Raw genomic sequence first — 27,047 nt, 5'->3', positions numbered from 1 at the left:
GGCGGCGGGCCGAGCGCTGGCCGCGCTCCTGGCCATGCTCCTGGCCGCCTCGGCGCAGCTGATGCCGCGGGAAGGTACGGACAGGGACGGGGATGGGGATGGGCCGGCTCCCCCACCCTCGGCTCGGTTCCCCTACCCCCACGCCGGTTCCCATCACCCCCACGCGTGGCTCCGCTTCCATCCCCTCCCCGCCGCCCCTGAGGGGCTGCCCGGGCCGGCGGGACCCGCCCGAGCGCGGCTGAGCCCGGCTCGCTTTGGTTGGCGGCACCGTAGGCGAGAGACTGATAACTCTGCCTTTATCCCCGTGTGCTGCTGCTGATTTAATAACTATTAGTTATTTAAAAGGGGCGGGGGTGGTGGGGTGGAATCGCGTCCATAGTGTTTGTGCGGTGGGACATTACAGTTTCAGCACTTCTAGTCAGAAGTGCAGCTCCCTTTTCTTTCTCTTGAAAAACGCTAACAAGAAAAATGACTTGGTCTTTACATCCTTGCTTGCTGGAGTATTGATTATGCAAGGAACTTCACAAAGTCCTTTCCCCAGGACGCCAGAGGGGCAGCTGAGCTCTCTGTAAAGAGCAGAAGCTCCTTGGTCTGTGTTCTGTGTGGGATCGTGCCCGAGATTTTCATCAGAGAATGGTATTACTGATATAGAACAACGGGTAAACCGTAGATGCAGGGGAATGGAAAGGTTTATATGCCCAGCCGAGTCAGATGGTTTAATGCCCACTACCAGCTTTGCGTCTCTTGAAATTCCTGGATGCTTGTTGAAATCCCATGTATCTAACCCTGTGTGCAACCCCAAAAGAATTCCAGTTATGAACACAGGGACAGTGTGTGGTGTTTTCCTCAATTTCCAAAGCTGCTTGATTGCAAAAGATGCTTATCCTCAAGTCTAAACAATCTACATTAACTGCTATCTGTAGTCCTTTCAAAGGCTCTTGAAGTATGAGTCCTTATGTACAAGATAACTGGTGAGTTATTTGGAGTGACTGTAAATTACCTAAAGAGTCTGATGTGAAATTGATGCCTCTTTAATATTTCTGTTGCCTTTAACTACACTGGTTCTGCTGAAGTGGAGCTCAGGCCATTATTATCATGAACAATACATGCCAAATGTTTCCTTTGAAATTGGGCAGCCCTGAGGCTTAAGTTTGAAGCTGTGCAGTCTTTTAAATAAAATATTTGCATTTAATGTATTGCTTTCGAGTTGAGTGAATAACAGTAATTTGCCTCTTTAAGCCTCTTCAAAGGAAAAAGAAAATATAATGCTGTTTAATAATTGTGCTTTGTTTTCAGTGTAAACAAATACTTAAAACCTTAGATGGCTCAGCACTAGAAGCAGAGGAGGCAGACTGTCCAAGGATTTTAGCTTAATCTAGAGGAACATGGGAGAAAGAGCTCCCCAGCCTCTGGCCTTGCTCTTTAGCAAATCCTGAAGTTGCTGTTTGCAGCAAAGTTAGTGACAGTTGCACAAAATGCCACTGATGGACCCAGTGGTTTGTTGCCACTGAAGGTGGCCCCTCGTCCTACCACCTTCTGTCCTTTCCTTTCCAACCGCAGGCTTCCACCCTCTGGTCTGTCTCCTGCACAAGTGCCACCCCTCCTGTGTGCCAGGTCCTCTGTCACCCTCTCAAACTCTCCAACCTGGTGCCTTCCTCCTCTTTGAGAAGGCCAAAAGAGAGGCGGCTCAGTCTCAGCCACCTTGGCAGACTGAAGGTTGGGATGGTGTGAGCGGGACGTGAGGCAGAGGGGAATGGTACCTTCCCGGGTTTGTTGGCACGTGAGACCTTGTGTGTCCTTCCTTCCAGTGGGAGCTGCTGTTGTTATTGCACAACCAAAACTGCTGGAACATTTCCCTGAGCAAAGGTTCGTCCCAAAAGCCCAAGACAGCTCAGGTTAAGGTTTTCCTTGGCAGGCCTGTGTAGTTTGTAGTTTTTAAAGAGTTCCTGTTGCTCCGGTGCTGACGTTGGCTCTGCTGTTGCTGTGCTTTGGCTGCTCCCTTTCCTTGGTTGGAGCTTCCTCCCTTTCAGCAAGGCTGGGTTTGGGCTGGGCATGCACGTGGGGTGTGGATGAGGCACACGTGGCTCCTCCTGGGGAGTGATGATGCTCTGGTGGGACGGCTACAAATTTTCATTTTCCTGTTCCTAAAGCTGTCTCCTATCATCCTTGGTGAATTTCTTTCTCCTCTCACCTCCCTGCTCCACCCTTTCCCAGCAGGTACAGTGTTACAGTGGTGTTCCTTTAGGAAGGTGTAGGTGGAGCGTGGCTGCTCACATTGTTCTCAGAGGAGCTTGTGGGTTTTCTTGAGATGCAACTTTATGCGTAAAGTAAATTATCAAGTGAAAGATTGGTTCTAACTTGTAGCTGGAAAACTACAGAAAGAAGTATTTGGTGTGCTGGCTGCGCACGGGCGTGGGAGTGTGAACGGAGTATTGCATATGTGACCTTTGAAAATGTGTTTTCCAACTAAAAATGAGTTTCTTTGAGGCACTAATAATGAAGTTTATCAGGCTTCTGTGCTGTCTATGAAACATAAACGTTTCAGGTTTAAAGTGTCCTTATTAATGTGATAAAATCTGCGTATGTATTCTGGGCCTTGTCTTTAAAATGTCATTGTTATAATAAGCGAATTTAGAGATAGTGCCATGTTGATTCTTGCTCTACCCTCCAGTCATCTTTTTCTTGGCAACTGACTGATTTGAGTCACACGTCAGTCCTAACATGTAAAGCTGCTTCATTTAATAAAATAAAAACCCCTGAGCTGTTAGCAGGGTCATTCTGCTGCTCTGACAGAATATAAATAACAACTGTGTTTGTTCTCCTCTGAAAGTCGGTGGAAACTGGATTATTTCCATTCTGAATCACCATTTGTTCATTCGATTGAGACCTCTCCTTTTAAGACTACAACCAAAGTACATGTGTTGTAACCTTTTTTTTTTGTTTTTTTGCTTGTCTCATGCCATTATCAGTCTGGAGTGCTAATTTTTTTTCCTCTAGAAACGAATGTCTTTATAGTAAATTATTTATAGTGTGTCTCAGTTCTGGTACTACTACCTTAAATTCTGTAGCAGAAAAGACCCCTTTTTTTTTTCGTTTTCACAATTCCAGAACTTTGTGTGTTTGAAATGTTTGTTTTTAAGAGGTGAGCCTTGTCTGTGTGTGTTTTTCATTCGTCTATAAGTCTGAAGGGATGTAGAGGTGATGGGAAGGTTTGAGTGAATGTCTGAGGTGGTGGGAATGTGAAAATTTTGAGGATTGATACACTGAGCTGAATTTATTGTCCATAGCAGCACAAATAACCACCAGTTTGAGTGCCCCTCACTAGATATCTTCAGTACGTTTGTTGTCTCTGGAGTTGTGTGAATAAAGTTCCTCCCAAGAGCTGGAATCTTGTTCCTGGGCTTACTCATGCTCAAAACTGGAAGCACCAACAAATGGCAGCCACTTGGCTACAAAGTGGCCCAGGAGAGAAGAAACAGGATGTGATGAGCCAGCTCCTGGGCCTGGCTCCTTAGGTGGCTGGTGGCTTTTTTATGCCTGGGGTTGTCTTTTGATGTGGTGGCTCATCAGCCAAAAATAATTAGGGGAAAGCATGCTGAAAAGGATTATTTCTTGGCACTGATTCAAGGCAAAGGACTAGTCAGGGGAGAAACAAGGTGAGAGGATTGGAGGTTGATGAATTTCATGTCCAGAGTACCGCCATGGACCTGTGACATGGAGGAGGTTATTTGTTAGCTAGAAGGTTGTCTTCCTCTCTCTTTATTACAATTCTGTGTGTTGTCCTGCTGTACTACAGTGAGAGTTTCTGGACAGAAATCGGGGCTTGCTGTATGAAATAAAGGAAGAACCTTGCCCCAGCCTGATACCCGATACCATTTGGGTCAGTTGTGCGCTCAGGCTTGTTGATTGCTTATATGAATTATCTTATCTACAGATAATGTTGGAATAGAAAAAAAAAAGTAGGAGAAAACATCTGAAAAATAATCTGAGTTCTTGAAATATGTAATACCAGCAGCAGTGTTTTCACAAATAAGTGTTGCCAGGGTTCAGTTTATTAATGTAGCCCTTATCACTTAGCCTAATTGATATTTATACCAGCATATGGTAAATGAAAAGCTTTGTGATCCACAACTGCCAAACCCTCAGTCTTAGGCAGAGGCTGAACAACTTTGCACTTAGTGCATTCCAGAAATATTTCAAATTGGAAATAGTGTGAGGAACCATCCTGTGCTAAGAGCAAAGTCAAGATACTTTTGGCTTTACCTGTGTTGACTAAAGCTGTGGGTGACAGGGGCATGGCGTGTTTGCAGATTAGTGTAGATGATGGCGGAATAGCTCCTTTCTTCACCAGTTTTTCTTTCTTTTTGATCCCATTCTCATTTGCTTTTTGTAATTGCTTATGGAAAAACATGACCTTCTTCAGGTGCTGGGCAGAAGAGCAGTGAATGTGTGTGGAGTGGTACCCCTTCGTGTTGTGGCTGGGGTGGGATCATTGGTGGTGCTGGGTTATTCCTGGGCCTGTGGGGGAAGCTGGGTGCTGCCCACCACTGCCATGAGTGGAATGTGCCTCTGAGCTGAGCTGACCAGTAGTGCTCTTGCAGCAGCAAACTCCTCCTGCCCTCTTCTGAGTGCCCCCTGGAGCTCTCCCTTTGGATGTTTTCTGGTCTTGGTGTCCTTGCAAGAGCTCCTAGAAAGACTCAGCTGTAGCAAAGCATGTATTAGCTAGAGAATATGGGGAAAATAGTCTTGGATGCCAGTTTTGATCTAAATGAGCTCTTTTGTTGTACTACTCTTGTAACCTTCTGTTAAAATATTTTTTAAAATCTGCACCTTTAATAATTTCTGTAATTTATAAACCTTTGCCTGACAGAGGGGAAAAGCTAAAGAGATCACTTAACAAAGCACTTCCAGCAGTTTCTGGGACAGCATCCAGCTCACTGGTGCTGCTCAGGTGTCTCTGTCCAGCCTCGGCTCTGGAGAGGACAACACACCCACTGCAGCAGGGGTTGGCTTGTTGGAACCAAAGCATTAACCAGTTCCTGAAGAGCAGCCGCTGACTTTGTGCTCTCTCAGTAGGATTCAGCCAGCAGGGCCAGGTCACCATCCCTTGATTCGTAAACTTCTTGAATACCTTGGAGACGTTACTTATAAGAGTTTCTTCTTGCTTCACATCTGCTTGTGCCACCAGGGTGTGAAGGAAAGCACGTGGGCTGGGCTGCATTGTTGGCTGCTGGCCTTTGCAGCCAGAGCAGAGCAACTTCTTGAGTTTCTGTACTGGCTGGTGACAGAGGCGAGGGTTTGCTGCCTGCAGCTGAGCCTGCCTGGTGTGGATAGTATTGATGGGACCTCCTGGAAGACCTTCAGCTGAAGAGCTGTGCCATGGTGTCTAGTAGATATGCATTTCCATATGTTAGTAAGATCTAGTCTGCCTGTGAGTGCCCAGGCTGCCATTACTGTGGAAAAAAGTGGGTTTTTTTAAAAAATCTATCTCCTCTACCAGGGATAAAGTCTGTACTTTGCCTATCCTATTGGACACCTTTTAACAAGGGTGCCATAGGGCAGCCTGCTTTGAGCTGTGCCTTTTGGTTTCTTGGGGAACAAAGTGAGTGTGGTTACTTGATGTCAGATCAAACTCCTCTTTTGGGAGGTAGGATAATGCTGGCATTTTGGAGTTGGTCCTGGATTTTCTGAGTCCCTGGCTGTGAGACAGAGAAGAGAGCAATCTTTGAGGAGTGGAAAGAGAGGATTTGGAGTTCCTCAGAAGAGAGACTAAGAGCTGACAGCAGGATGTTTGGTGTGGGAGGGATCCCTCATTGCGAAATGCGCTTTTACACCTTTGTTAACCAGAGCCAAGACTGCAGAGCTGCTCAGACATGCTCTGAGATGTTGTCCTCTTGCTGGCTTAAATCAAGGTAGGGATAAAAAACTATGCAAGCAAACACCTCTTTGATCAAGGCAGGCTCCTGCAGGGACCTGTATGGTGTCAATGTTTCTCCAGGAAGTGTGACAATTTCTCCTCAAGCTGTGCAGACCCATGTGTCAAACATTTTATACATTGTATGCTGATGGTCAGCTCATAGACAGGGCTTGCTGAGCTCTCCATCTCACAATGTTGCTTCTACAGAAGCAACAACACTTCATATCTCTAAAATAATAATTAGGACAAGGCAGCTGAGAGTAAACGGTGTCTCTTTCCCACTTGTGGTAAAAAAAATTTTTTTTAAAAAAATCTATTGCATGAGTTATATGTGTCTTAATTATCTTTGAGAAAGGTTCTAGAGAAAGCTGTATATGTACAGAAATGTATAGTTGTTGGGGTTTGTCTTCAGTTATTTTAAATCTGAAAGTACTTTATTCCTGTTAGGCATTACAAATTAATGAATGAGCAACTTTTGAGTGAGCAGCCTTGCTGGCCTGGGGTGCTGACGGATGTCTGGTGAACTGTGCTGGAGTGGCTTGTAACATCACTATGCCAGAAGCGTCTGCCCTTCCTCCTTGATGAGGAGGAAATGACCTGCCTCTCACCTGCTTTGCATCCCCATCCTGGCTATCAGTTCAGTCAGTTTAGAAAAAGTGAAGATTAGGGAGCTGTTCTGTGATGGCTGAGGAATGGGCATTCTCCCCCAGGAGCCCTCTCCTGAGGCGTGGCTAGCATGGCATAATAGCAATTGGCAACATCTATCTCTAAGAGTTTACAAGCTTTGCAGAGTTTATCACTGTGATATTCTGGGTCATTCCCTGAAAGTAATCCTTTCACAAAATTTGGACCTCATCTCCCAGACAAGTGTCGTGGTGGAAGACAGGTCCTAATACTAGGAGATAATCATGTAATGTAGGGAGTAGTTTACATTTAAGTGGAGAAGGGTTGTCTGTAGTTTGTGATGGTGATCTCTCTTTTGCTGCTCACAGCACTGGTCAGGAGGTGAGGGGAGTCCTAACTCTGTGTGTGTTCCTGACTAACTTGAAAACTGTGAAGGCAGTCACCTGGATTACATGGCAGGTGAGACTGGAGGAGTGGATGACGCTTAGGCAATTGGGTACTGCAGTTGAACTGGAGAGTTGGACACAAATTGTCAAAGATGTTAGTAAGACAGGTGCAAAACCACTGAGCTGGCAAAGCAGGGAGACATTTACTCTTTCATATATTCCTTGATGTGCTTTTGGCCAGTTTGAGCGAACCGTGCAGTGAATTGTGATGCATTTCACAATTCACTGGCGTGAATTCAGTGTGGTGATGAGGTGAAGCACCACCACACTGAGTTACTGTGTTATACCCCGTGCTTCCCACCCTCTTGCCATGGCTCTTGCGGCAGATTATGTGTAGTGGAATAACCTCAGCAGGCTGTGAGCGTGCCTGCAGGTCAGCATCCCTACAGGGGCTCGGAAGAGGGAGTGAGCCTCCAGGAGAGCCTGCCAAGCTGTGGTGGCAAACAGCATCCCTGTGCTATCCTCGTCCCAAACTGGTGGCACAATTCCTGCCGGGAACGAGCCTGTTCTCTGGAGAGGCGTGTTGGTTGTGTGGGTTCAGATCCCCCTGGGGCAGAACAGGCCTTTGGATACGGGTGTTTCATAATCAGAGCAAGTTGCTGCTACTCGTCTTGCGGCTCCTCCAGCTCATGAATGGTGGCTGAGTCAGCCCCATCCGACTGGGTTTCGGTAAAAATGGCTGTCATGGAACAAGCCCGTGATTTAACCGGAATGAGCAAACCCACAGTTTCTGTACATAATTCCAGGATAAATTAACATCTGGGATTTCGTTGTAGGTTTTGTTTTCTTGGTCTGACTGCGGCTTTTTTGGTTGTTTTAATCCACCCAGTCAAGTCGTGTGAAACAATCCATAGATCCTTATGGGTAAATTACTGCAATAAAATGCAGCTGTCAAGCCAAAACTAGTTGGACTCTGTTCTAGCTCCTGCTTTGTGTAGCAAGGCACTTTACATAGCCATAAAATTGCTGTTCTGCCAAGTCCTTTGCTTGTGTATACGTACACATGCTCCGTGTGAGTGATACTGCCCTGACTATTCGCCAGCTGTCTTCTACATTGCACTCCCTCCTGTACAGGAAAAATGTCCTTTTGTCGTTTATGTATGCATGTTAAAGTTACTGTAAGCTTGTCAGTAAATAAATTTAGGCTCAACTCTCTGGAGTGATTGAACTTGCTTTACACTATGCAGTTTGCTTCTAACACCAGTTAAAGAGCTCTGAGTACTAACATAAAAGTTTGGAAGTATCATGCTGCTAAGAAAAAGCTGTGTTTGTGCAGAGAGGGGCATTACTCTAGCAATAGAGGAATGCTGTGATGAGAAAACGCTCATGAAGGCATTCTGAAATGAACATGAGCAGTAGAAAAATCCAGTTGTGGAAGGGAAGGTGTAAATTGAGATAAGGGCAGTTGATGAAACATCCAAGGGAGGCTGCAAAACTGTAATTGTTTAGAGGAAAAAAGAATAGGGTGAGATCAGCTGTCTGCATCAGCTATGAACCAGCTCAGGACTGCAGGCTTTACTCCTAACATCTTCTGGCTGAACAATTCCATTGTTGTATAGACAGAGACGAGATCCAGCTTGGCAATGCTTCCTCATGTTGGTTTGGATATCCTGTGTGTCATCCCTGTGCAGCAGCAATAAGGCGTGGAAATTGCTTCTTCTCAAGAAATGTGTCCAGTTACTGGTAATCCTGATAAAAAGGCATGCAGTGGGAGTCACAGACAATCAGATTAGTGCGACTCATGGGGAGACTCACTCGTGTTTATAAAAGCTCTCCAATGAAGGTGCTCTTTAAGTAGTCCCTCTGTCGTGCTGCTCATGTGTGGCTGTAGTTTGGGGAGTTTTAGCCATTTGTTCGTTTATTTTTAATGACTTGGGGATCACTGCATATACTTCCCGCATGATTCTTTTATTCCACTTTTCCTATTAGATTTGATAGTCTAATGCAGCTTAGCACATCCCTAGCAGCTGGCTGCTATTGGCATAACAGCACCCCACTCTTATTTCTTGGCCAAAATTATTATCTGTGGATTTTCATCTGTGCAAGCTGTTTATGCACGGAAGGTGTCTGTCTGTTCTTATGTGGGCTTCTAGCAGGCAACTTTGCTGGCCCGATTTGGTACAGATCTGCATCTTTCTTGCCTACTACTGTGATTATAAATATATATATATATATATGTATATTGATCATTGAAAACACTTCTGTGTTTTTGGGCAGGTTCTGTTTAGGAAAGCTGAGGAATGGGATAAATCTGTGCTAGAAAACAATGTTGACCTGACAGATATTTGATATTCTTGCAGAGAAATCAAATGAAGAATGATTATATGGTCATGAAGTCAGCAAGAGGAGCAGAAGGGAGGGGGGGAAAAGCCCAGGCAGCCAAATTTGGGTCTTTCAGGGGCTGGGGAAGAGGATACTTTGTTTTGACCCTTGTAGGACCCTTTGCTTATCTCAAAGCATTGAAAATTTCTGTTCTTTGGTTTCGGCTCAGGGTGTGTATTTGTTTTGATTTTAAACTAGTCACGTGTTTAAGGCTATGCCTAAACTTAATCCTCATGACTAAAAATTAGAGCCATGTGCCAGCGTGTGGTGGATGAGTGCTGGCTGTTGGTGGTCCTGGTCCCTGTCCTGCCACATGGCTGTGCTGTCCCAGGGATGGGGGAAGGAACAGTGACAACTGTTTGACCAGAGAGTTAGAAACAGACTTTTCAGTAATACTTATAAACTTACAAGGTGAGTATGACAGTTACCTTGTGCAAAAAAGAAATATATTTTGTCCATAGTTATTAATTATTTGGTTTATGTTATTAACACATCATATCTGGATGACTTAAACATCAGAAAAGTTATGAACATCATGGTCAAAGGTGTTTTGTACACTAAGTGTTGTGAAATAAAACCCCAAGAGAACCCAAAAAGAACCCAGTGGTATGAAAAATATAACTCTGGGCTCGATTGGAAGTAGTTGTTTCACTTTCTTTTCTGGACACTGCTTCCTCCTGAAGAATGAGGAAGAGCAGCACTGAGTAAAGCTTGCTTGGCTTTACTCTGTTCCCCACCCCATGGACATTGCCCCTGCAATTGTCCCCTGTGTGCTTGGAAGGTCATTGTACAGGCAGCTCCCAGGATACACCATCATCTTTTTTATTTCCTCAGGAAAATCCATATTGAAAACCTCTTTTCTAAGGCAGAAGCACAGATGTAAAATGTGCCAGCCATTGGATGAGTCAGGAGAATGCAGTGTAGGCTCTCAGGTCAGAGAACTGTTCTGTTGCTTAAAGGCTGTAGGAAAGTTACTCAGTGACCAGTTACTCACTAATGGTATTAGAGAGTTGGTAAACTTGTGGTTAAAAATATGTGCTGCAGTCTGCCAAGCCTCGTGGTGTTTGAGATTTTCATTTGAAACCTTTGATCCTGGAGGCAAATAGGTAAGGCAGTTTCAAGGACTTACTAAGTCTTTTGACTCCAAGATTGTGTAGAAAAGCTGCAAAAAGGCTCAAGACCAACGAAACTGAGATAAACACGTGATGGGCTCTGTCTCTGAGTACTCTATTCTGCCCTGCTTCCCCTAGCAGTGGCGTTTTGATGCCTGGTGTTGCCAAACCTGGAGCCACAATGTTTCCAGTGGCAGGGACAGATCATGCTGACTGCTCAGTCCCCTGGGCTTTTGCAAAGCATTGCAGTGAAAATCAGGTCCTGCAAAACCATGAGATTCCTGTAAAAATTAGGAGATTTTTGAGCCTCTCTTCAATAGAACAGATGGTTTTTGTGTGAAATTGAGTCACTAATGCAGTAAGCTGCTTTCAGCAGCTGCCATGACTGCAGCTTTGAGCTGGCTGGGTCTGTTTGTTGAGGGTCTCTGGTGTGTTCGTGTGCCATTAGAGGGCCCTGCTGATCAAGGGTTCCCACGGTGTGTTCAGCCCTGCTCCCCACAGCCCCACCAGGTGAGCCCCTGCATGTCTGGGCTCTGATCAGCATCCTTATCACCCCTGCACCAGCAGCAGCTGGTGTGGAGCAGACTGCTGCTCCAGGGATGCTGAGCAGTTGGACAGAGCCTGGGGCATCCTGCAGATGTGTGTGAGCCAGCTGTTCTCCTACACCTTCCTGACATGCTGCCTGGTAATTGGAATGGCTTCGGGGCTCCCTCAGGGCACTGCTCTGCTGAGTTTGCCAGCACAAATCTTTCTTCATTGAGGTTAATGAGCATGAGGATTCCCAGCCTGGCATATGGGCAGAGCTTTGTCATGCAGCCCTGTGTGATGTACCTCTCAAGGCAGAGATGTTTTTGAACCCAGCTTGGGGTACCTTTATTTCTAGATCTCTTACTATTTTTTATATGCATGATTTTCTTCTCATATACACTAAAAGCTCAAGTACTGTAGACACTGAGATTCTATCTTCCATACACCAAAATAAGAAATGGAGAACAGTGAAAACAAGCAGCAGAAAACTTACTGTCTGTCAAATAGGGAATGTAGAACAATGAAAACAAGCAGCAGAAAACTTGCTGTCTGTCCTGTCCTCAGATTTTCACCTGGGGCTGGGGTATGGTTGACTTTACTGCAAACTTGACTTATTTCAGTCAGGGCTGGCCTCATTATTTGCTAAGCGTCCAACTGAAGTTAGTAATAGTCATCTTGAATGTCCAGTCAGTACTCTCTGGTGTCTTATATTATGTGTATATTTTTAGAAGACAATCAGGTTTGAGTCATTTTTTTGATAAACTGCCACCTGTGAAATAAAATATTATTCAGCAAGCAGTTTATTCAGTGACTCCAGTATTTCCTGTGAGAGCTGCTCCTGCATCTGGCAGTACTTGAGGATGGGTTGAAATCTGAAATATTTCCCAAAAGCTGTGAATCAATGATGGTTGTGTCAGGGATGGAGAGGAAGTGTCCAAGCACACACACTCTGTTCCAGGCCACAAATGCCTTCTGTGCTGGTGAGGGGCACTGCACAGACATCCTGTACCTTCAGGGAATGAGTTGTGAAGGATGGGGAGGGTGGGAGAGGGCCATGACTGCACCTAAAAGTATCTGTTGGTATGTGCTTTTGGTATTGCTGCAATACCTCATCTGGCCTGCAGTAATTTTTGAGGTATACCCAGAAATTAATCTCTTACCATTGTCTGTGATTAAGCTAAAGCTTGTTTTTTTGTTTGACTGCTGAATAAACTTCCTGGCTTGGTGGACGCCTTCAGAAATGAAGCAGGCTGTGTGATAACAAACTGAAAACAAAAATCAAGAGAACAACAATTTGGAAGGAATAGCTGAGCTACTTTTTAATTGTGAAATAAATGACAGTGATGAGGGTAAATTGGAGCAGAACTGATTGTGCACAAGTTCCCTGTATACCTCTCCTGGGCACATGCAGTAAATATGTTTTTATGTTGTCTGTGCTGGAAGAGAGAGGAGGCAATTTCTATTGGTACAGCACCACATGCTCCTGAGAGGTGGATGCTGATATTCCTTTGGACACTGTGGCATCTGTGGGGCTGTGTGGAGAGCCTGGTGTTCCTCATATAGCTAGTAACAGAACACCTCTGTTCTATGTATTTTTTCTTTCTTAGCTTCCTTTACAATCTCTCTTCATAAAGCGGACAACACCACAGTGACAATTAAACTGAAACCTGGTCTTCAAGCGAACTGTCGAATCCGCATGAAATATGTCATCATGTCTGAACTCAAGATAAAGCCTGGGGACAATGTGACTTTTGCCTTCACCTGTGGTACTCCAGAGAAGTATTTCATCACGGAAATTCAGAAAAATATTGGTAAGATACAGATTTTTGATTTTTCCCCAGTAGTAATTTTCCTCTGGTAAAACCAAATGCTTTTTTTCCTGCTGCTGTATTAAAGTATCTGCCATAATCTTAGGTAAGAAGAAATCTTTGAGCACTGACAAATAACCTTGAATGACTGCTACAGCTATGCAAGCTGAAGAAGTCTGTATTGCAGCTGGCAGAATTAATGTTGACTTGGCTGTGTTGGAAACAGCTAGAATGCAGTTTGCTGCATTAATTCCTTACTGCTTTTCCTTTTCCCACAATTTATAAACCCATCAAAGAATATTTTTGTTCCTGACAAAAGCCTCTGAACACTTATAATAATGTATTATGTATTTGATGAACAGCTTGGTTGTGTCTATAAGGACAACAGAAACATTGAAGACCTGCACATGTTTCTTTATCTTTAATGAATGTTATTGAAGTCAAGAAACTGTAAATTCAGAAGTGTAACTAAAGCTTCTTCTTGCTTTGAATGTTATCCCTGGTGTATGTTCTCTTTAATGGCATGAACACGTGCTACTTCTCAACTAGATCCCAAACTTCATTGGGCATTCAGTCTTTAGTAACATCTTCATTATTTTTGGGGTGATGTTCAAGAATAATTCTCTTCGTGCTTTGGAATTTTATTCATATGATTAATGCAGATAGCAACGCTCACTGTATCTCATATGTTTGCAAGACACACTAGTGATATTTCTTCTTTTAAGTCGAAGCCTAGACATGGATTAAAGTTACTTATTTTGAGTGTCAATCAGTTGCTTGGATTTTTCAGATAAAAGTTTTCTGGCTTGCTCCCAGAATCCTGCAGTGGCATTTGTTGTTGTTAATCTGGACACCAAGGGAAGAAAAATACAGTTCCTGGCAAGGAGTGAAACATTTAAAGATTAATTATTTGCCAGGAACTCTCTGGGGGACATGGGATAAAATGAATTCTCTAGATCTGTGGGTTCCAGCTCTCTTGACACTGCATTTGTCCTTTTTGTCCGTTCAGACTCTGCCCTATTCACTAAATACCTTCTAAATTCTTCAGCAAACAAGGCGGAATACTAGGAACAATGAATCCCTCCTGTTACTCAGCCTGACTAAAGCAGGTTTATCCTGTCTGTTCTATGGGCTGGGAGTCCTGTTTGGAGACAGCCTGTGACCATGTTAGAGGAGTGTCTTTTAGTGCACATAGAAGAAAACATGAATGCAACCTGAAAATTGTGATAATAGCAAGGAAGGGGAAGTATCAAACCCCCCTTTTAATGGAATGCTTTCCAGAGTGTATCACAGCTCTTCTCTCTCTGCATTTAGACTGTGTGTCAGGCCCATGTCCCTTTGGAGATGTTCATCTTTACCCACCGGGGCTGCCTCGCCTTAACAGCACGTACATCTGGGACGTGAAGGCAAGTACAAAAGCTGGGCTTGAACTAAAATTTTCTACCTCCTGGCTAAGGCAGATTGAACCAGGAGAGACGTGCCCAGACGCCGTTAGCTACAACATCAACAGCTCTATCGACAATGCCACGGTCAACATCGGCACTTTCTGCAGGAACGGCTCCGTGTCCCGCATCAAGCTGCTGGGAGGAGTTGTCCTGGCCCTGCACCTCCCGTGGCACTTGCCTCTCACCGCCTCAGGCTTCAACATAGCCAGCAGGGCTTCCATAAAACGTGAGTAGTGCAGCTGCCTCCTGCAGATTGCAGCAGAATCTATTTCAACCTTTTTTTCACAGCTAACCTTCCAGTTTTGGTGCTGCTATCCCTAACTCCCTTTCACTTCATCTGTTCTGGAAACTATTGTTGTAGGATTTTTAGTTTAGTTAAGTTTAGTTTAGTTAGATGGCACTCTTCTGGAGTCAAAGTATTTGATGTACATTAATAATTTTAAGTCTCTTTAAACTTCCTAAAACTTAAACATACCTGCTTTCTTGTTTTTGTGAATTCAGCTAGGTGAGACAAAGTAGAATTAGAAGGAGCCAGAGAGTTTTTTGTTGCTTGAAGTGTGTAGTTGGGCTTGTTTATTTTTAAAAAAGTTTCTTTAACTTCTGGAGCCTCAAACCAATACCTCTCTTCAGGAGAGGAGTGTGGGAAAAGGTGAAGCAGTGCCTGGAAGGCACAGGAGGCTGCATAAATACATTTATCTGTTTCAACCTGCACAGTAACATAAACCATTGTGTAATAATCTTCCTAAAATACCTGGAATATTATACAGCAATCAGTGGGTTACTTTGTGATCTCATGACAAAACTTTCTCTGTACTTGAATTCTAGTGCTGTTGCTATCAGTTATAAAAGAAACCTGGTCCAGGTTCAAGCTTCTAGAACATGAGTGTTTTGTATTATTCCTGGCACTCCTCATACTTGCACATCATCACTGGAGTCCTAGAGTGGGATCATAATCTCAATGTACCCAACTTCACACTGCCAAGAGTCATCCAAGGATAAAGTGTCTTATGCAGCCTGCACATATCACATTTGTGTTTTAATATGCCTATCTGAGGCTCTTTGCTGGTGTGCTTTTGTTAAATTTGGGAGGTTTTTGTAAAGAGAGCTACATGCTGCTATAAAAGCTTGCATCTTTTGTTTGCCAAAACCCAGTGAAGCAGAAGCACTTATCAGGTTGTGTGTTTGCTCTTGCAAATCCAAATGTAGAAGTAGGAATTAGGATCTTGCCCTTGCCAGTAATAAAGGCTTGTCTGTCCATGTGCTTGAAAGGTTAACCTGCTAAACTGCAAATGCAGTATTAATACATTCCTTACCTTTTCTGTAACTGAAGACATAAGAGTCAACTCAAATATATGTTTTAGTCTGAGTGTTTTGTAATAACCTAACCTGTAGCTGGAGTGGGTGATCTCACTGTCAAAATAAAGACTCTGCTTCTTGGGTGCTAGATATGCCAGTGTGTCTTCAGTAACTGGAACTTATTTCATATGTTGTGATTCCCTCCCTGTTTTAGGGTTATGCATCATTGAATCCGTTTTGAAGAGGGAGTCTTCAATCACCCTCATGTCCCCTAACTACCCGCTGGGCTTCCCAGAAGACGAGCTGATGACGTGGCAGTTTGTGATCCCTCCCAGCCTGAGAGCAAGCGTGTTCTTCCACAACTACAGCCTGTCCAACTGCGAAAGGAAGGAGGAGAGGGTGGAGTACTACATCCCCGGCTCCCCCAGCAACCCGGAGGTGTTCAAGCTGAGCGACAGCCAGCCTGCCAATATTGCTGGCACTTTCAACATGTCCCTGCAGGGCTGTGACCAGGATGCCCAGAACCCCGGCATTCTTCGCCTGCTCTTCCAAGTCGTTGTTCAGCACCCGCAGGTTGATGAGAGTAAGTACCTGCCCGCCCCTTTTGTGGCTTTCAGATGTCTGGCATGAGCACCACAAGGGAGATAAATACTCTTTTTTGTTATTTTCCTTGAACTTTGGTCCCTCTGTGAGTTTAAGGAGATTGCCAAGCAATGCTGAGGCCTGTTTTATTGCCCAGGGCACCACTGGCCACCCGTACAGCAAGGCGAGCAGTGATGCTGAAACGTGCAATTTGCAATGGACTATTTGGTGCTGCTGTGTTTTTTACACCACAACTTATAAATGGAGACTCCTTTCTATTTCCAGCACCTGAATCATGTAATTGAAAAATGCCTGTAACAGTTCTGCTTTCAGACATGAGACTCAACATTTTAAAGGTCGTTCTTTAAAGCATGAACCCAGTTTTTTGTTCCCTGCATGAGCAGCTGCTCCTAACAAGGTGAAACCCGCTGTCATGGTAGATAGCAAGATCTGTGGTATTATTAACTGGTGAATTGAGAGATGTAAAATTGTCTCTGTATTGGTAATGACATTGATATGCATCTTCCCTTCCCTTCTTTCTTCGAGTTTTAATTTTGCTTCCTAGAGGAAGCTGAACATCAACAAGTGTGAAGAAGTCACATTAAATACAAAAGTTGTCAGTAAGATAATAATAATAATAATAATAATAATAATAATAATAATAATAATAATATCCCCTAATAATAATATCGACTAATAATATTCCCTCTATACTTGGATGTTATTTACATTTCTTTATACTGAGAAAATAATTTTTTTCTGTTTTCTAGCCCCAAATTCAGATTGGTTTAGCACAATGACTTATAATACCAGAGCATTTCTCTAAAAACAGAAATAAAAGGCCTGTCTAGGTAATGAGCCATGGAGTTAGTGATTTAGCCTCTGACTTTGCAACTCTGACCTCAGTTCAAGGTAAAGGTTAATAATCAAGGTGCACTTGTTGCAAAAGAGCAGGTGGAGGAAAGTACACACTCGACTGCCACTGTGTCAGGAGCTACTTAGCGCTTTCTAGGTAGTTTTAGAGAGAATAAGGTTTGAATGACTTGTGCCCTGAAGTCACATATCCATAAAGGATCTGTAGCATCTCACGGTTACAGTTCTTTCTTCTTTGTCTGTCTAGCCTGGCTCTGTTTATGAACAGCAAATCCGGACAGAATTGCTGTTAACAAAATTGTGTTTGCTTACATTTATTGTGTGTTGCATCTCGGAAGCTAGACAGAATGAAAACATTATATTCAGTTAATCAGCTTTATCTCCCTTCTTCTTTCAAAAGCAAAAAGAATTTTAATATATTTATGGCCAGGAGACAAGATGATAGTCACGTAAAAAATCAAAAACAGGTTGTCATTCCGGGAATGAAATGCAAGTAATAAACCATTTTGATTTAAGAGACAACAGTGGTTTCTCTAGGGATTTTATAGGATTTCATGATTGATTTTGTAGTTATATAAGTTCCATCAAAGATTCAAATTCAGCCCTCAGGTTGCCATCTGCAACATTGCTCTTATTAAAAATGCATTGCTATCTGCATATTCTCAAAGCTTCCCAAACATTTGGGTATTCCACAGCTGTCTGTGGTGCTTGTCATTAAATAAGAAGAAAATATGGCTCTTTCCAGTCACAATAACTTGTTGATCCAACTCTTCCTGTGTTTAGCTGCTGCAGGAAAATACATTCTGAAAAATGATAACCTTGCGAGGGGAGTCCTAGGTTATGTGCTTGGTTGTGCCAATGACTTGGATAATTCCATTTGACCACTTGCCTTTTTGTCTGCCTCATTTCCCACACAGGAGAAAGCTATTTTATTCACCTTTTGTGTATGACTTTGAGATCTGTAGCTAAAGCTAAACCAGAAAATGAAGAGTAGTAATAGAATATGTATGTATATAGGTGCACTATTTTCCCCCCTGTCCTTTGTAGAATCATTGAATGGTTTGGGTTGGAAAAAACCTTAAAGATCATCCAGTTCCAAACTGACCCACCGTGGGCAGGGATACTTCCACTAGGCTGGCTTGCTTTTTTTGACATGAGAGAGAGGTACCTTAGTAACAGCACCAGCATGGATCCAAAATCTCTCTTTCCACATGACAGTCAACCTTTATGAGCCACACTTGCATTTTTTTTCCTCTTTCCTTCTGTTTTCTCCTTCCAGATGTTCCAAGAAGAGGTGAAGGACGTTCTGCTTCACACTGTGCTTCTTGGCTGTAATTGCTCTGGGGTGTTTTTCGTTGCAGATGTCACCCATTTGGTCGACCTGAGCAAGGAGAAGAACATGACTGTGACAATACACGTGGAGGGGTGGCCCAACCGCACGCCCCTCATGTCTGAGCCCATATGCCTGATCTGCAAGGATCCTCGCACCTGCGACCGTGCCTTGACTTTAACCTCTGGTGCTGTCTACAGGATCTCCTTCCTGTGCAAGGACTTGTCCCAGCTGAGGATCACGGCTGAAAAAGGCATAGGTACTACAAAAGTGGCTCAATGCTGTCTCTTAGGGAATGTTTTTGCATGTTTTTCCCCAGGGGTCAACCAAACTTGTTCCCTTGCTTTGGCTTTTAATGTATTGAGGTTGGAAACCAGGTGTTGGCCAGCTGGGAGATGGGTGCAATGAATCTGGAGGTGACCTTGTTCGGTACATCATTCTACCTTTAAGAACAGAAACTGTGTAGCTATTCCTAGAAGAGAAGAGATAGAAGTCACCTAAGTCACTGCAAATTATGGAAACAGAGCCAGTGACCCATAAATCTGCCCGTGAAAATGCAGGACCAAAGTTGCCATCAGGAGTGCATCTTGCATCTGCATGCATGTCCCCTTGATATAGGATTTCCCCAAATGCTTTCAACTACAGGTAGAAAAGAGATTTGAAGTATCTGTACCTTGACTGGTCTGCAGCAGTGTCGCAGTCAGCAGATATATCTTGAGTGAGGGCCTTTGAATATGTTTCTGCCTGTTTCTTTCGTGTCCTGCACCTGTTAAAGAAAACTCTTTAAATACAAACAATACACATTTGGATAAAGGTTACTAAGAGAGGATATTTTCTTAGGTAGATCCTTATCTTGATCTGTAATGCAAACCTGACAGTACTCTGCGTGTGCCCAGGTATTTCCTCTGCAAGAAATACTCAGCTCTTTGGGTTTTGGTTTTTGCAGGCTGTATGGATATTCGTTGGTGTCAGAAGAAGATTTATTCCCTTTCAGTGCCCAAGGCTATTACCCGATTGCCAATTCGACTGCATAAGTTTAATTGGAAGCTCTTGGCCACTGATATGATCAACGTAGAAATTACGTCTCCATCCTTGAAACTTCAGCAACACGTCCCAGAGCAGAGGTGCAACACGAGCTACAGTTACAGCATTGTTAGTGCCACCCCAGAGACAGAGCTGAATGTTGGTGTGTTCTGTCCTGGTGGATCTATTGAAAAGATTCAGATGAGGAATAATATCACCATATCCTTAAAAACATTTGGTAAAGGATTCATCAATGAATCTATCCCTCAGGATCTGAAAATGTCTTTTGTGCCACATATTAAAGGTAAGGTAGTAGATTTTGTGCTACTTTGTTGTACAGTGATAGGTCTCTCAATAGGCTTATTAAAGCACATATGGGTGAACAGAAATTAGGAGTTTAATCCTTTAGCAATTGCTCTATGACTAGACTCTAGAATCAGTCTTTATCTGAACCAGCGATGTGGTTTATTTCGGGAAGAGAGAAGGAGCTTTGTATTCCAGGTAGCGGATAGTTGATTGTGCCAAATTCTGCAGGTATGTCTGTGTTTATTGTGATAACACTGATGTGGGAAAGGACAATAATTATCAAAACTAAGTTTTCTTTTCTTCTTTCCCTTTTGCTACAGATGAGTGCATATTCACCGTGAGCCCAAATCCAAAAGCTAAGGTTTACTTGCAGACTCCCAACTCGCCTTACGGTCTGCCTCCTTACGTTTCCATATCCTGGTTCATCACTGTGCCCGGCAAGCAGACTGCCCGCCTCAAGTTCTCCAAGGACCGCATGGGCATCGCCTGTGAGACGGGCCGTGCCTTCGTCAACATCAAGGAGGAGACGCCGGGAGCAGAGGAGATCGTGCGCCGCGAGGACGAGCTCCTGCCCCAGCCCCGGAACATGCTCCACAGCTTCTGGGTGAACGTCTCCAACTGCAGGCCTGTGGATAAGGAGCAGCTCACCTTGCAGTTCTGGGTGACTTTGGCTGACAAGCAGCTAGGTGAGAGCTGTGAGGTTGTGGTGGCTTGTTTTCTGCTTGTTTCCTTGCTTTCCCTTGAGGTAACAGTAATGGATGATGGTCCTCCTTGGATGTAGATTCCTGCCTTTGGAAAAGTCTGTCCCTCAAAAACTTCAAGAGTTTCAGCTGGATATTTCTAGGAGCTGGGGAAGAAGGAGGGGCTTTAATGTGGTATGGTTTTTTGGGGGGCGGGAAGTGTGTTTCTGGGTTTTCTTTCATTGACGCAAGAAATGGCAAGGATTGAGGTAGTAAGACTAGATTTCATTTTTTTTTTAATTTTAGTTTTTTTAATTGGAGGTAACAGACAGAATATATAATAAGATCAAGTGATGTTTTTCCCTTCCAGGGTCACAGACCTAGTGAACAGCTTGGGATTTGATTATGCAAACTTATTCATCCAAGTAGTCCTCACTTCATGTTAGCAGTTCAATTAGTCTCAGTGTTCACATGAGCAAGAAATCCTCCCTAGGACAGATCTGACCATTTAATGGCCCTGATGCTAGCAGCAAATTCTGTTTCCTTGTTCTCTTTCATCTCCCTGAAACATAAACAGTTTTTAAAGAAAAGCATTTTTAGGGTATTTAGGGCATTTTTAGGGTAGGCTCTGCTTGTGTAAATTTGCTTCACATTTGCACCTTCTAATTTTTTGATCTTATTTTTTTAAATCTGTGCTTCTTTTGAAACTTGCAGCATTTTTCTTTGCTTATGCATGGACTCCCCTAATCAATTTTATGACTCCTAGAAAACCCCAGATCAAAACAACCTGTGTATTTCAGAGGAAAGGACTGTTTTGAGGGGAATCTATGGAAATGTCACTATTTCTTCTTTTGAGTCCTTCTCTGTTTCTTTCTGTGCTTTCATCTCTTCCTTGCCTGTTCAGCCAGAGATGTGTGAGGTGCTGTAGGTAAGTTTAGCAGTTCATGAGCTCTATCAAAAACTCTTGGAGGTGGGTGGGTTGGTTGGGTTTTTTGGTTGTCCTCTGCTGCCAACAGCAGGAGTTTGTTGTTGCTTGGCTTCCAATCTCTTGGAAATGGCTTGTGTTGCCCTGTGGCAGGCATGGCTTAGGAACTTCTGCTCTGCCAGCACCTGCTATGCTTAGAAGGTCTTAAAGGGGTTCAAACATAGACAGATTTTAGGAGAAAGCTGGATGTTCCTTCTTTTGTTCAGTGTCCTTGTTCCTTGTCTCTTTGCAGACCTCGGAATCATACTTGCTGTGGTGGCTGGGGCTGGAGTTCTCACAGTGATTGGACTGACCGTGTGCTGTGTTAAGAAGAAGTAAGTTCATAATCCAGCATGTGTAACTTAGTAGTTCAGGAGGGCATTTTGGGAGAGTTGCTGGGCCCTCTGTTTCATGTGTTGCTATCCTTTGAACCAGGGTCTAAAGCATGAGGAATGCAGGGTGGAAGTAGTGTTGACCCCAGGAATGCTTCTTTACTCTAAACTGACAACTTCAAGAGCAGAGCAGCGTTCCTGGAGTCACATTACTTCAACCTGCAGAGCACTGCTTACCTTGGCCTTAAGTGCAGGCTTTTGGGTGCACTGGGACTGGACTTCCTCAGCAGTCCCTGCAGTGTGAAATCCCAATGAATGTGGCTGTTGCATGCATGACTCCACTCAAGTCTTTGTTCAAACAAGCTGTGAACTCACGCAGATACACTAAGAGTTTTCTTTCATGCATACAGCCTCCAGCAACTTCTGGAGTTTGTACATCAAGTGGGAGCAATTTTCTGTGAGTTGAGCCCTTGGGGAGAGAAGTGGGTTGTGCAAAGCTTACATGCATGGCATTACTCATACAAGCAGAATCTGGAGTCATTGATAGCCTGGGCTTTCTTATACATGTATGCTCAGTGCTGTCAAGGTGCTTGGTTGGTCCTGAAGCTGTAGAGCTGGAATGAATTTATGCAATATGGTGACTAGTGCAGTTAGGGACACATTTTCCTGCCACACAGGAAAGACTTCACAAACACAGGCTTAAAAGTCTTCAGTTCAGCCTTTGTTCTTTCCAATTTAGCGGCAGTCAGTCAGGAAAGCATAATTAAGAAAAATTCATTTGTCTTTCATTTTGACCCACTACCTTGTCTTCAGTAACACAGCCTTGTTTTTGTGAGGATCTGATGATCTCTGGGTCTTACAAATGCCCATGGAAACTGTGGGACTTGTGCACAGCCAGAATCCCAGTGCTTGGGAGACAATTGGAGTTAAACTTGCAAACTTCAGGGTCAGCAGAGCAGCAGTGGGTAACCAAATGGCATGAAGTTGTTTTCTGGTCTGTTAAAAGAGACTGTCTAGGCTCAAGAGTAATTTCTCCCAAAATTGCAGGTAAAGCCTTTAATCCAGGTGGGCTGCCTGACATTGTGTGCTTGGGATGAGTGAACAGAAGCTGTTGTTACTGAGTTCCAGCACGCCAGACGTGTTGTTTTTGACCTGTTAACAATTTCACCTCTGTAACAGGAAGAAGAAAACCCAGAATCCCATGGTGGGAGTGTACAATGATAACGTGAATACCCAGATGCCTGGAAGAAAAGGCTCATTCAGAAAAGGGAGGCAAAACAATGAGTCTCATGTCTATGCAGTTATTGACGATGCTGTGGTCTATGGACACTTGCTGAAGGAGTCCAATGGCTCAGTCTCTCCAGAAGTTGATGTCTACCGGCCTTTTGATGGACCCATTGGTAGCATGCCACCTTCTCCACCTCCATTCTCCTTCAGAAAAGACATTAAACGCTCTTCTAACCCCCAGGAGGAGCCTCTGCCCCTCATGGACATAGACCAAGACAATTACACGTTTGCTCATCAGAAATCAGGGCAGTCAGAGGACAATGGAGGTGCAAATAAAAAGGATAAGGGAGATACAAGTGTGCCCCTGCTGGAAAATAAGGAACGGGATGGTTTAGTGGAGTAATTTTATGCCAGGCATAGCAGTTTCCTCTGGAAACACAGGTGTAAGGACAGTGGTCTAAGACAAAAACATACTGAAGAGAAGTGTTATTTTTAAATATGTTTTTATCTTGTTTTGTTTCATTTGTGTGTTTTCAGTTGTTTTTTGTCCTTTTTTTTAACTTCAGCTGTTGATAGCTTTCAGTTTTAAAGTGAACACCTAGCAAACTCAATTCCAGTCAGGACTCTCCAGGACTGGTGTTGAAACAGGTGCCAAAGGTGTGCTTCTGCTTTTTACTCTATGGGCATCAGGAAAGTTAATTCCTAACCACCAGCTTAAAACTCGCCACTGGTAGTGAGGAGAGTGTTCTGTCCAGTATTTCCTCCTCTCACAAGCCATTATTTGTTTCAGTGTTGGTTGGTGACTCCTAGCAGATGCAGACTGCATCCCTGTCTCAAGGCAGCTCCAGGTTGCGCACACCCAGGCAATCTGACCAAATCCAAAAAATCTAAAATCTGACTGTCCTTTCCATCACTTGTAGCTTGAAAATCCATCAGATTTAGCATGCCAGTGGCTCTGTGAGTATAGCGAAAGACCATGTGTGCTCCCTGGAAGAGCTCTGTGCCTGTAAATCAGTGTGATCGCTTGAGCTTGGGCTCTTCTCCTACAGAAGATAAGTTACAGGCTTTCTCTCGGTTTCAGCTGATGTTGTTATACTTGGATTCCACCATGTGAGCTTGCACCAAAGACTATTTTATTTGCTCTTTGACAAAAACAATTTCAAAAGTCTAAACCAATTTGTGGTTCTGTTCAGGTGCCCGTGACATTCACATTTTACTAATACCTTGCACTTTTGGTTGAAGTGAGAGTAAGGATTCGATAAAGAAATAATGATGTGGTCATTCAGCTGTTTACCAGTGCTTTTCACTTCACCTGTTACTAAGGTTTAAAATACAGGGTAAAGAAAATTGTTTACAGCAGCTGGTGTCTCTGTAATGCAAAGAATGAATCCACAAGAAAAGCCTAGATGTTTTAAATATATTTTTTTTTTTTTTTGTGTATCAATCTGAATTTAGCAACCGTGTTGTTATGATGGTGGGGACACTTTGACTTCTGGCAGAACTTACACTTCAGTTGTCTAGCTGCCCCTGAAAGGTATCTCTTGAAATCAGGTCTCATTTAAGTGCTGTAGTTAGCATGCCCCTCAGTTTCTGTGCCTTTGACAAGACGAGGACCAGATTCCTTGTGGCAATGAAGTTGCCTTTTATATACAAACATCTGTCCAGGTGTGCAGTTTACTGAGGGTGTTTGTAATTTTGTGTGCAGCATTAGACTCAACAATTGGAGAATTTCTCTCCAAAAACCTTACCACGACTGTTTCTGGCCCAGTGATACTCAGAGGTGACATGAAGCTTTTAGACAAGTGTTGCATGCAGTGATGCTAAACATATAATAATATTTAAAACTAAAATGCCTTTATTAGAAACCTTACTGTTTACATTAAGTAAAAGTGTGGATTTCTTCCTGTGCTAACTATGCTGGCATTGCCCATTGACTATTTGGTCAAGTGTGTGGATTTAACAGTGTGTTAATACTGCTTGGACCTCTACACAATTCAGTATAATGTCATACCTGACACCATTTTCTGTAGCATATATCAAAACACATGCCAGCTAAAAGTGCCTTTAATTGTTCCAGGTACCTTCCTGCTCATTTTTATCACTTTCAATACAGAAGTGTGTATCCCTAGATCTCTGGCTACTCACTGGGATCATGTGTTTCAAAGTGTACCTGGATCATTTTGATGCCATTTGAGAACTTGAAAAGATTTCTGCAATACTGGTATCAGCTTTCCTCAGGTAACTGAATTGCCAAAAACTATTTTATCAGAGTAGTCCAGTTGTGCATTTCTCTGATCAATGTTCCTCCCTTCTGTTTCATTGAATAGTCTGTAAAAGAGATTCAAGGCTTTCTCATCCCTCTAGCTCAACTACATCAATTCCTTAAATGAAATTTTTAGTTCATGTTCCTTGTAACTAACAGGACAAAAAAACACAATGGAGGTTTGGCATTTGTTCACAGCCTCTTGATCCTTGAGAATATGATTCTTGTTGACTGATGCTTTTATGTGTTCTAACTCAGCTTTTCACGTGACAGTATAAACCTTAGTTTACAGATGTCCCCAGTCTAAGGTTGACCTTCACTATGTTTATTTGGTGTGTGTAAAGAAAGAGCTCAGGCACAGATTTCAGTTTGTTTTACATTAAGAGAAAGTTGTGACTTAATTTTTTTATTATTATTAAATAAATAAATAATAATGCTACTGCCAACTGGAGTAACTAATGTGTCTCCTTTTTGTGTGTGTGTGTGAACTCAGGATGAAGTATTTTGGTGTCTGCCTGTTGGTAGCTGTGCCATCACCCTGGACAACAGAAGGGGGTTTCTAGGGAACCTGGTTTCCTGGGATAATAAACTGCTCTCTGTGCATGTCCTCATTCTTGCATAGCCAGGGATACACTGTTAATGACTGTTTTCAAAGCCTTGTGTTCAGATCATTGAGGAGAAGGGTTGTAAAATACTTGTAGATTTTATATAAAAATAAACAGTTCAGTGGCTTCTCAGTAGGGTTGGGATGTTTGTAATTTATCCATGCCCAACTGACATATAAAATTGAATTAAAAATTAATTTCTTTTCCGGGATAATAGCACATTTTATGAACAGTCCTTCAGCCCAGCAGTGATCCTTATGGAAATGTGTGAAGCCCATTTTGTTCTAAATATAAGCTCATGGAATCAGTACATACTGATTGTTCTTTTGGGAATTCTTATTATTTATGAATGTATTTATTTTGGGGAAAGTTTAACGCACATAGGAAATGATGTTTGAAATCTTTACTACTGAGGATCCCAGTAATTGCTGCGGATGGATCCTAAACTTAATTAATGAGATCTCCTCTTGGAAAGCTTGGGAAACCTGGCAAGGATCATCCAGTCCCTAGGCCTTCTCCAAAACTGCCACTTAATACAGATGTAGATGTGAGTGTTTATAATTTATATTTTTATTTCAGTTGTACCATCCTGGAATAATTTCCTGGCAGTGGTCTTCAACTAAAAATGAGAATTTCTAAGTCTGATTAACTGTTAATTGAAAGGTGAGTGGGAAGATAGCAGTTGCAGAACTCCTGGTCCAAAGGTAATTTGCTTTTGAAAAGCAAAGAGAAGCTCAGGGTTTTGTTGCCCAAACCAGCAAAGCTGAAAAGATACCTCTTGCTTCTTGGGCTTGAATTTGTAAGGTTTGGACAATCTTGAGCTATGAAAATACTCAGTAATTGCTTTATTTTTAAGCTTGTTTCTGAATAGTGTAGTTACATTTCCAGATAGACCAAAACCCAAGTTACTCTTTTGTTGCATTACAGCAAAGTTTGTAGAGCACCAGTAGGAAATGAGAAAGTAATTGTTATTGTCAACAGCAGACAAACAGACTTCAACTCCTTGACCCTAGGGGGGGACAAAATCATGTTACTCTGAAGAAACTATGCTGGGGTATCTGTGAGTGTGACAGAGAAAATATTTAAGTCTCTGAATGTTTTGGGGGGAGGAAGGAGAAAGCAAAACATTAGATATCACTCATCCATGTGCACATCTTCACCAGACTCTGATATACACTAAGGTGGGAGCAAATCTGCCTCCCCAAAAACTTTGAAGCTAACAATAAAAACAAAGTGGAGGATATATTTCTTGAGTATAAACATCCTTCTACATCCAACTTAGTGATCTTCATTAAAACTGAGGAATTGTGGCATGGAGAACTGATCCAGCCTGGAGGAAAGAACAGTCCTTTTACAAGGACTTT

General features: G+C 43.0%; 1 protein-coding gene across 1 annotated transcript; it reads left to right on the top strand.

Moving 5' to 3' along the window:
- On the top strand, positions 1 to 25,696 carry CDCP1 (CUB domain containing protein 1). The gene is made up of 9 exons (XM_054274089.1): positions 1 to 74; positions 12,557 to 12,760; positions 14,072 to 14,428; positions 15,713 to 16,081; positions 18,315 to 18,542; positions 19,230 to 19,610; positions 19,933 to 20,298; positions 21,510 to 21,591; positions 22,768 to 25,696. Exons 1-9 carry the CDS (start codon positions 35 to 37, stop codon positions 23,216 to 23,218), a joined length of 2,478 nt encoding a protein of 825 aa, XP_054130064.1. The 5' UTR covers positions 1 to 34; the 3' UTR covers positions 23,219 to 25,696.
- Positions 25,697 to 27,047: the final 1,351 nt, after the last annotated feature.

This window comes from Melozone crissalis, unplaced genomic scaffold (assembly GCF_028551555.1).
Source record: "Melozone crissalis strain CALT ecotype California unplaced genomic scaffold, PUWL_Pcris_2 ptg000016l_1, whole genome shotgun sequence".
NCBI classification, from domain to species: Eukaryota; Metazoa; Chordata; class Aves; order Passeriformes; family Passerellidae; genus Melozone; species Melozone crissalis.
The sequence above is the reverse complement of the archived record's forward strand: the minus strand, read 5'-3'. Positions and strand labels throughout refer to the sequence as shown.

Coding starts and splice junctions, on each gene's coding strand:
- CDCP1 (XM_054274089.1), top strand. CDS start 35: ATGCTCCTGGCCGCCTCGGCGCAGCTGATGCCGCGGGAAG. Junction 14,429..15,712: donor CAGCAGGGCTTCCATAAAAC/GTGAGTAGTGCA, acceptor TCCCTGTTTTAG/GGTTATGCATCATTGAATCC. Junction 19,611..19,932: donor TTTTGTGCCACATATTAAAG/GTAAGGTAGTAG, acceptor CTTTTGCTACAG/ATGAGTGCATATTCACCGTG.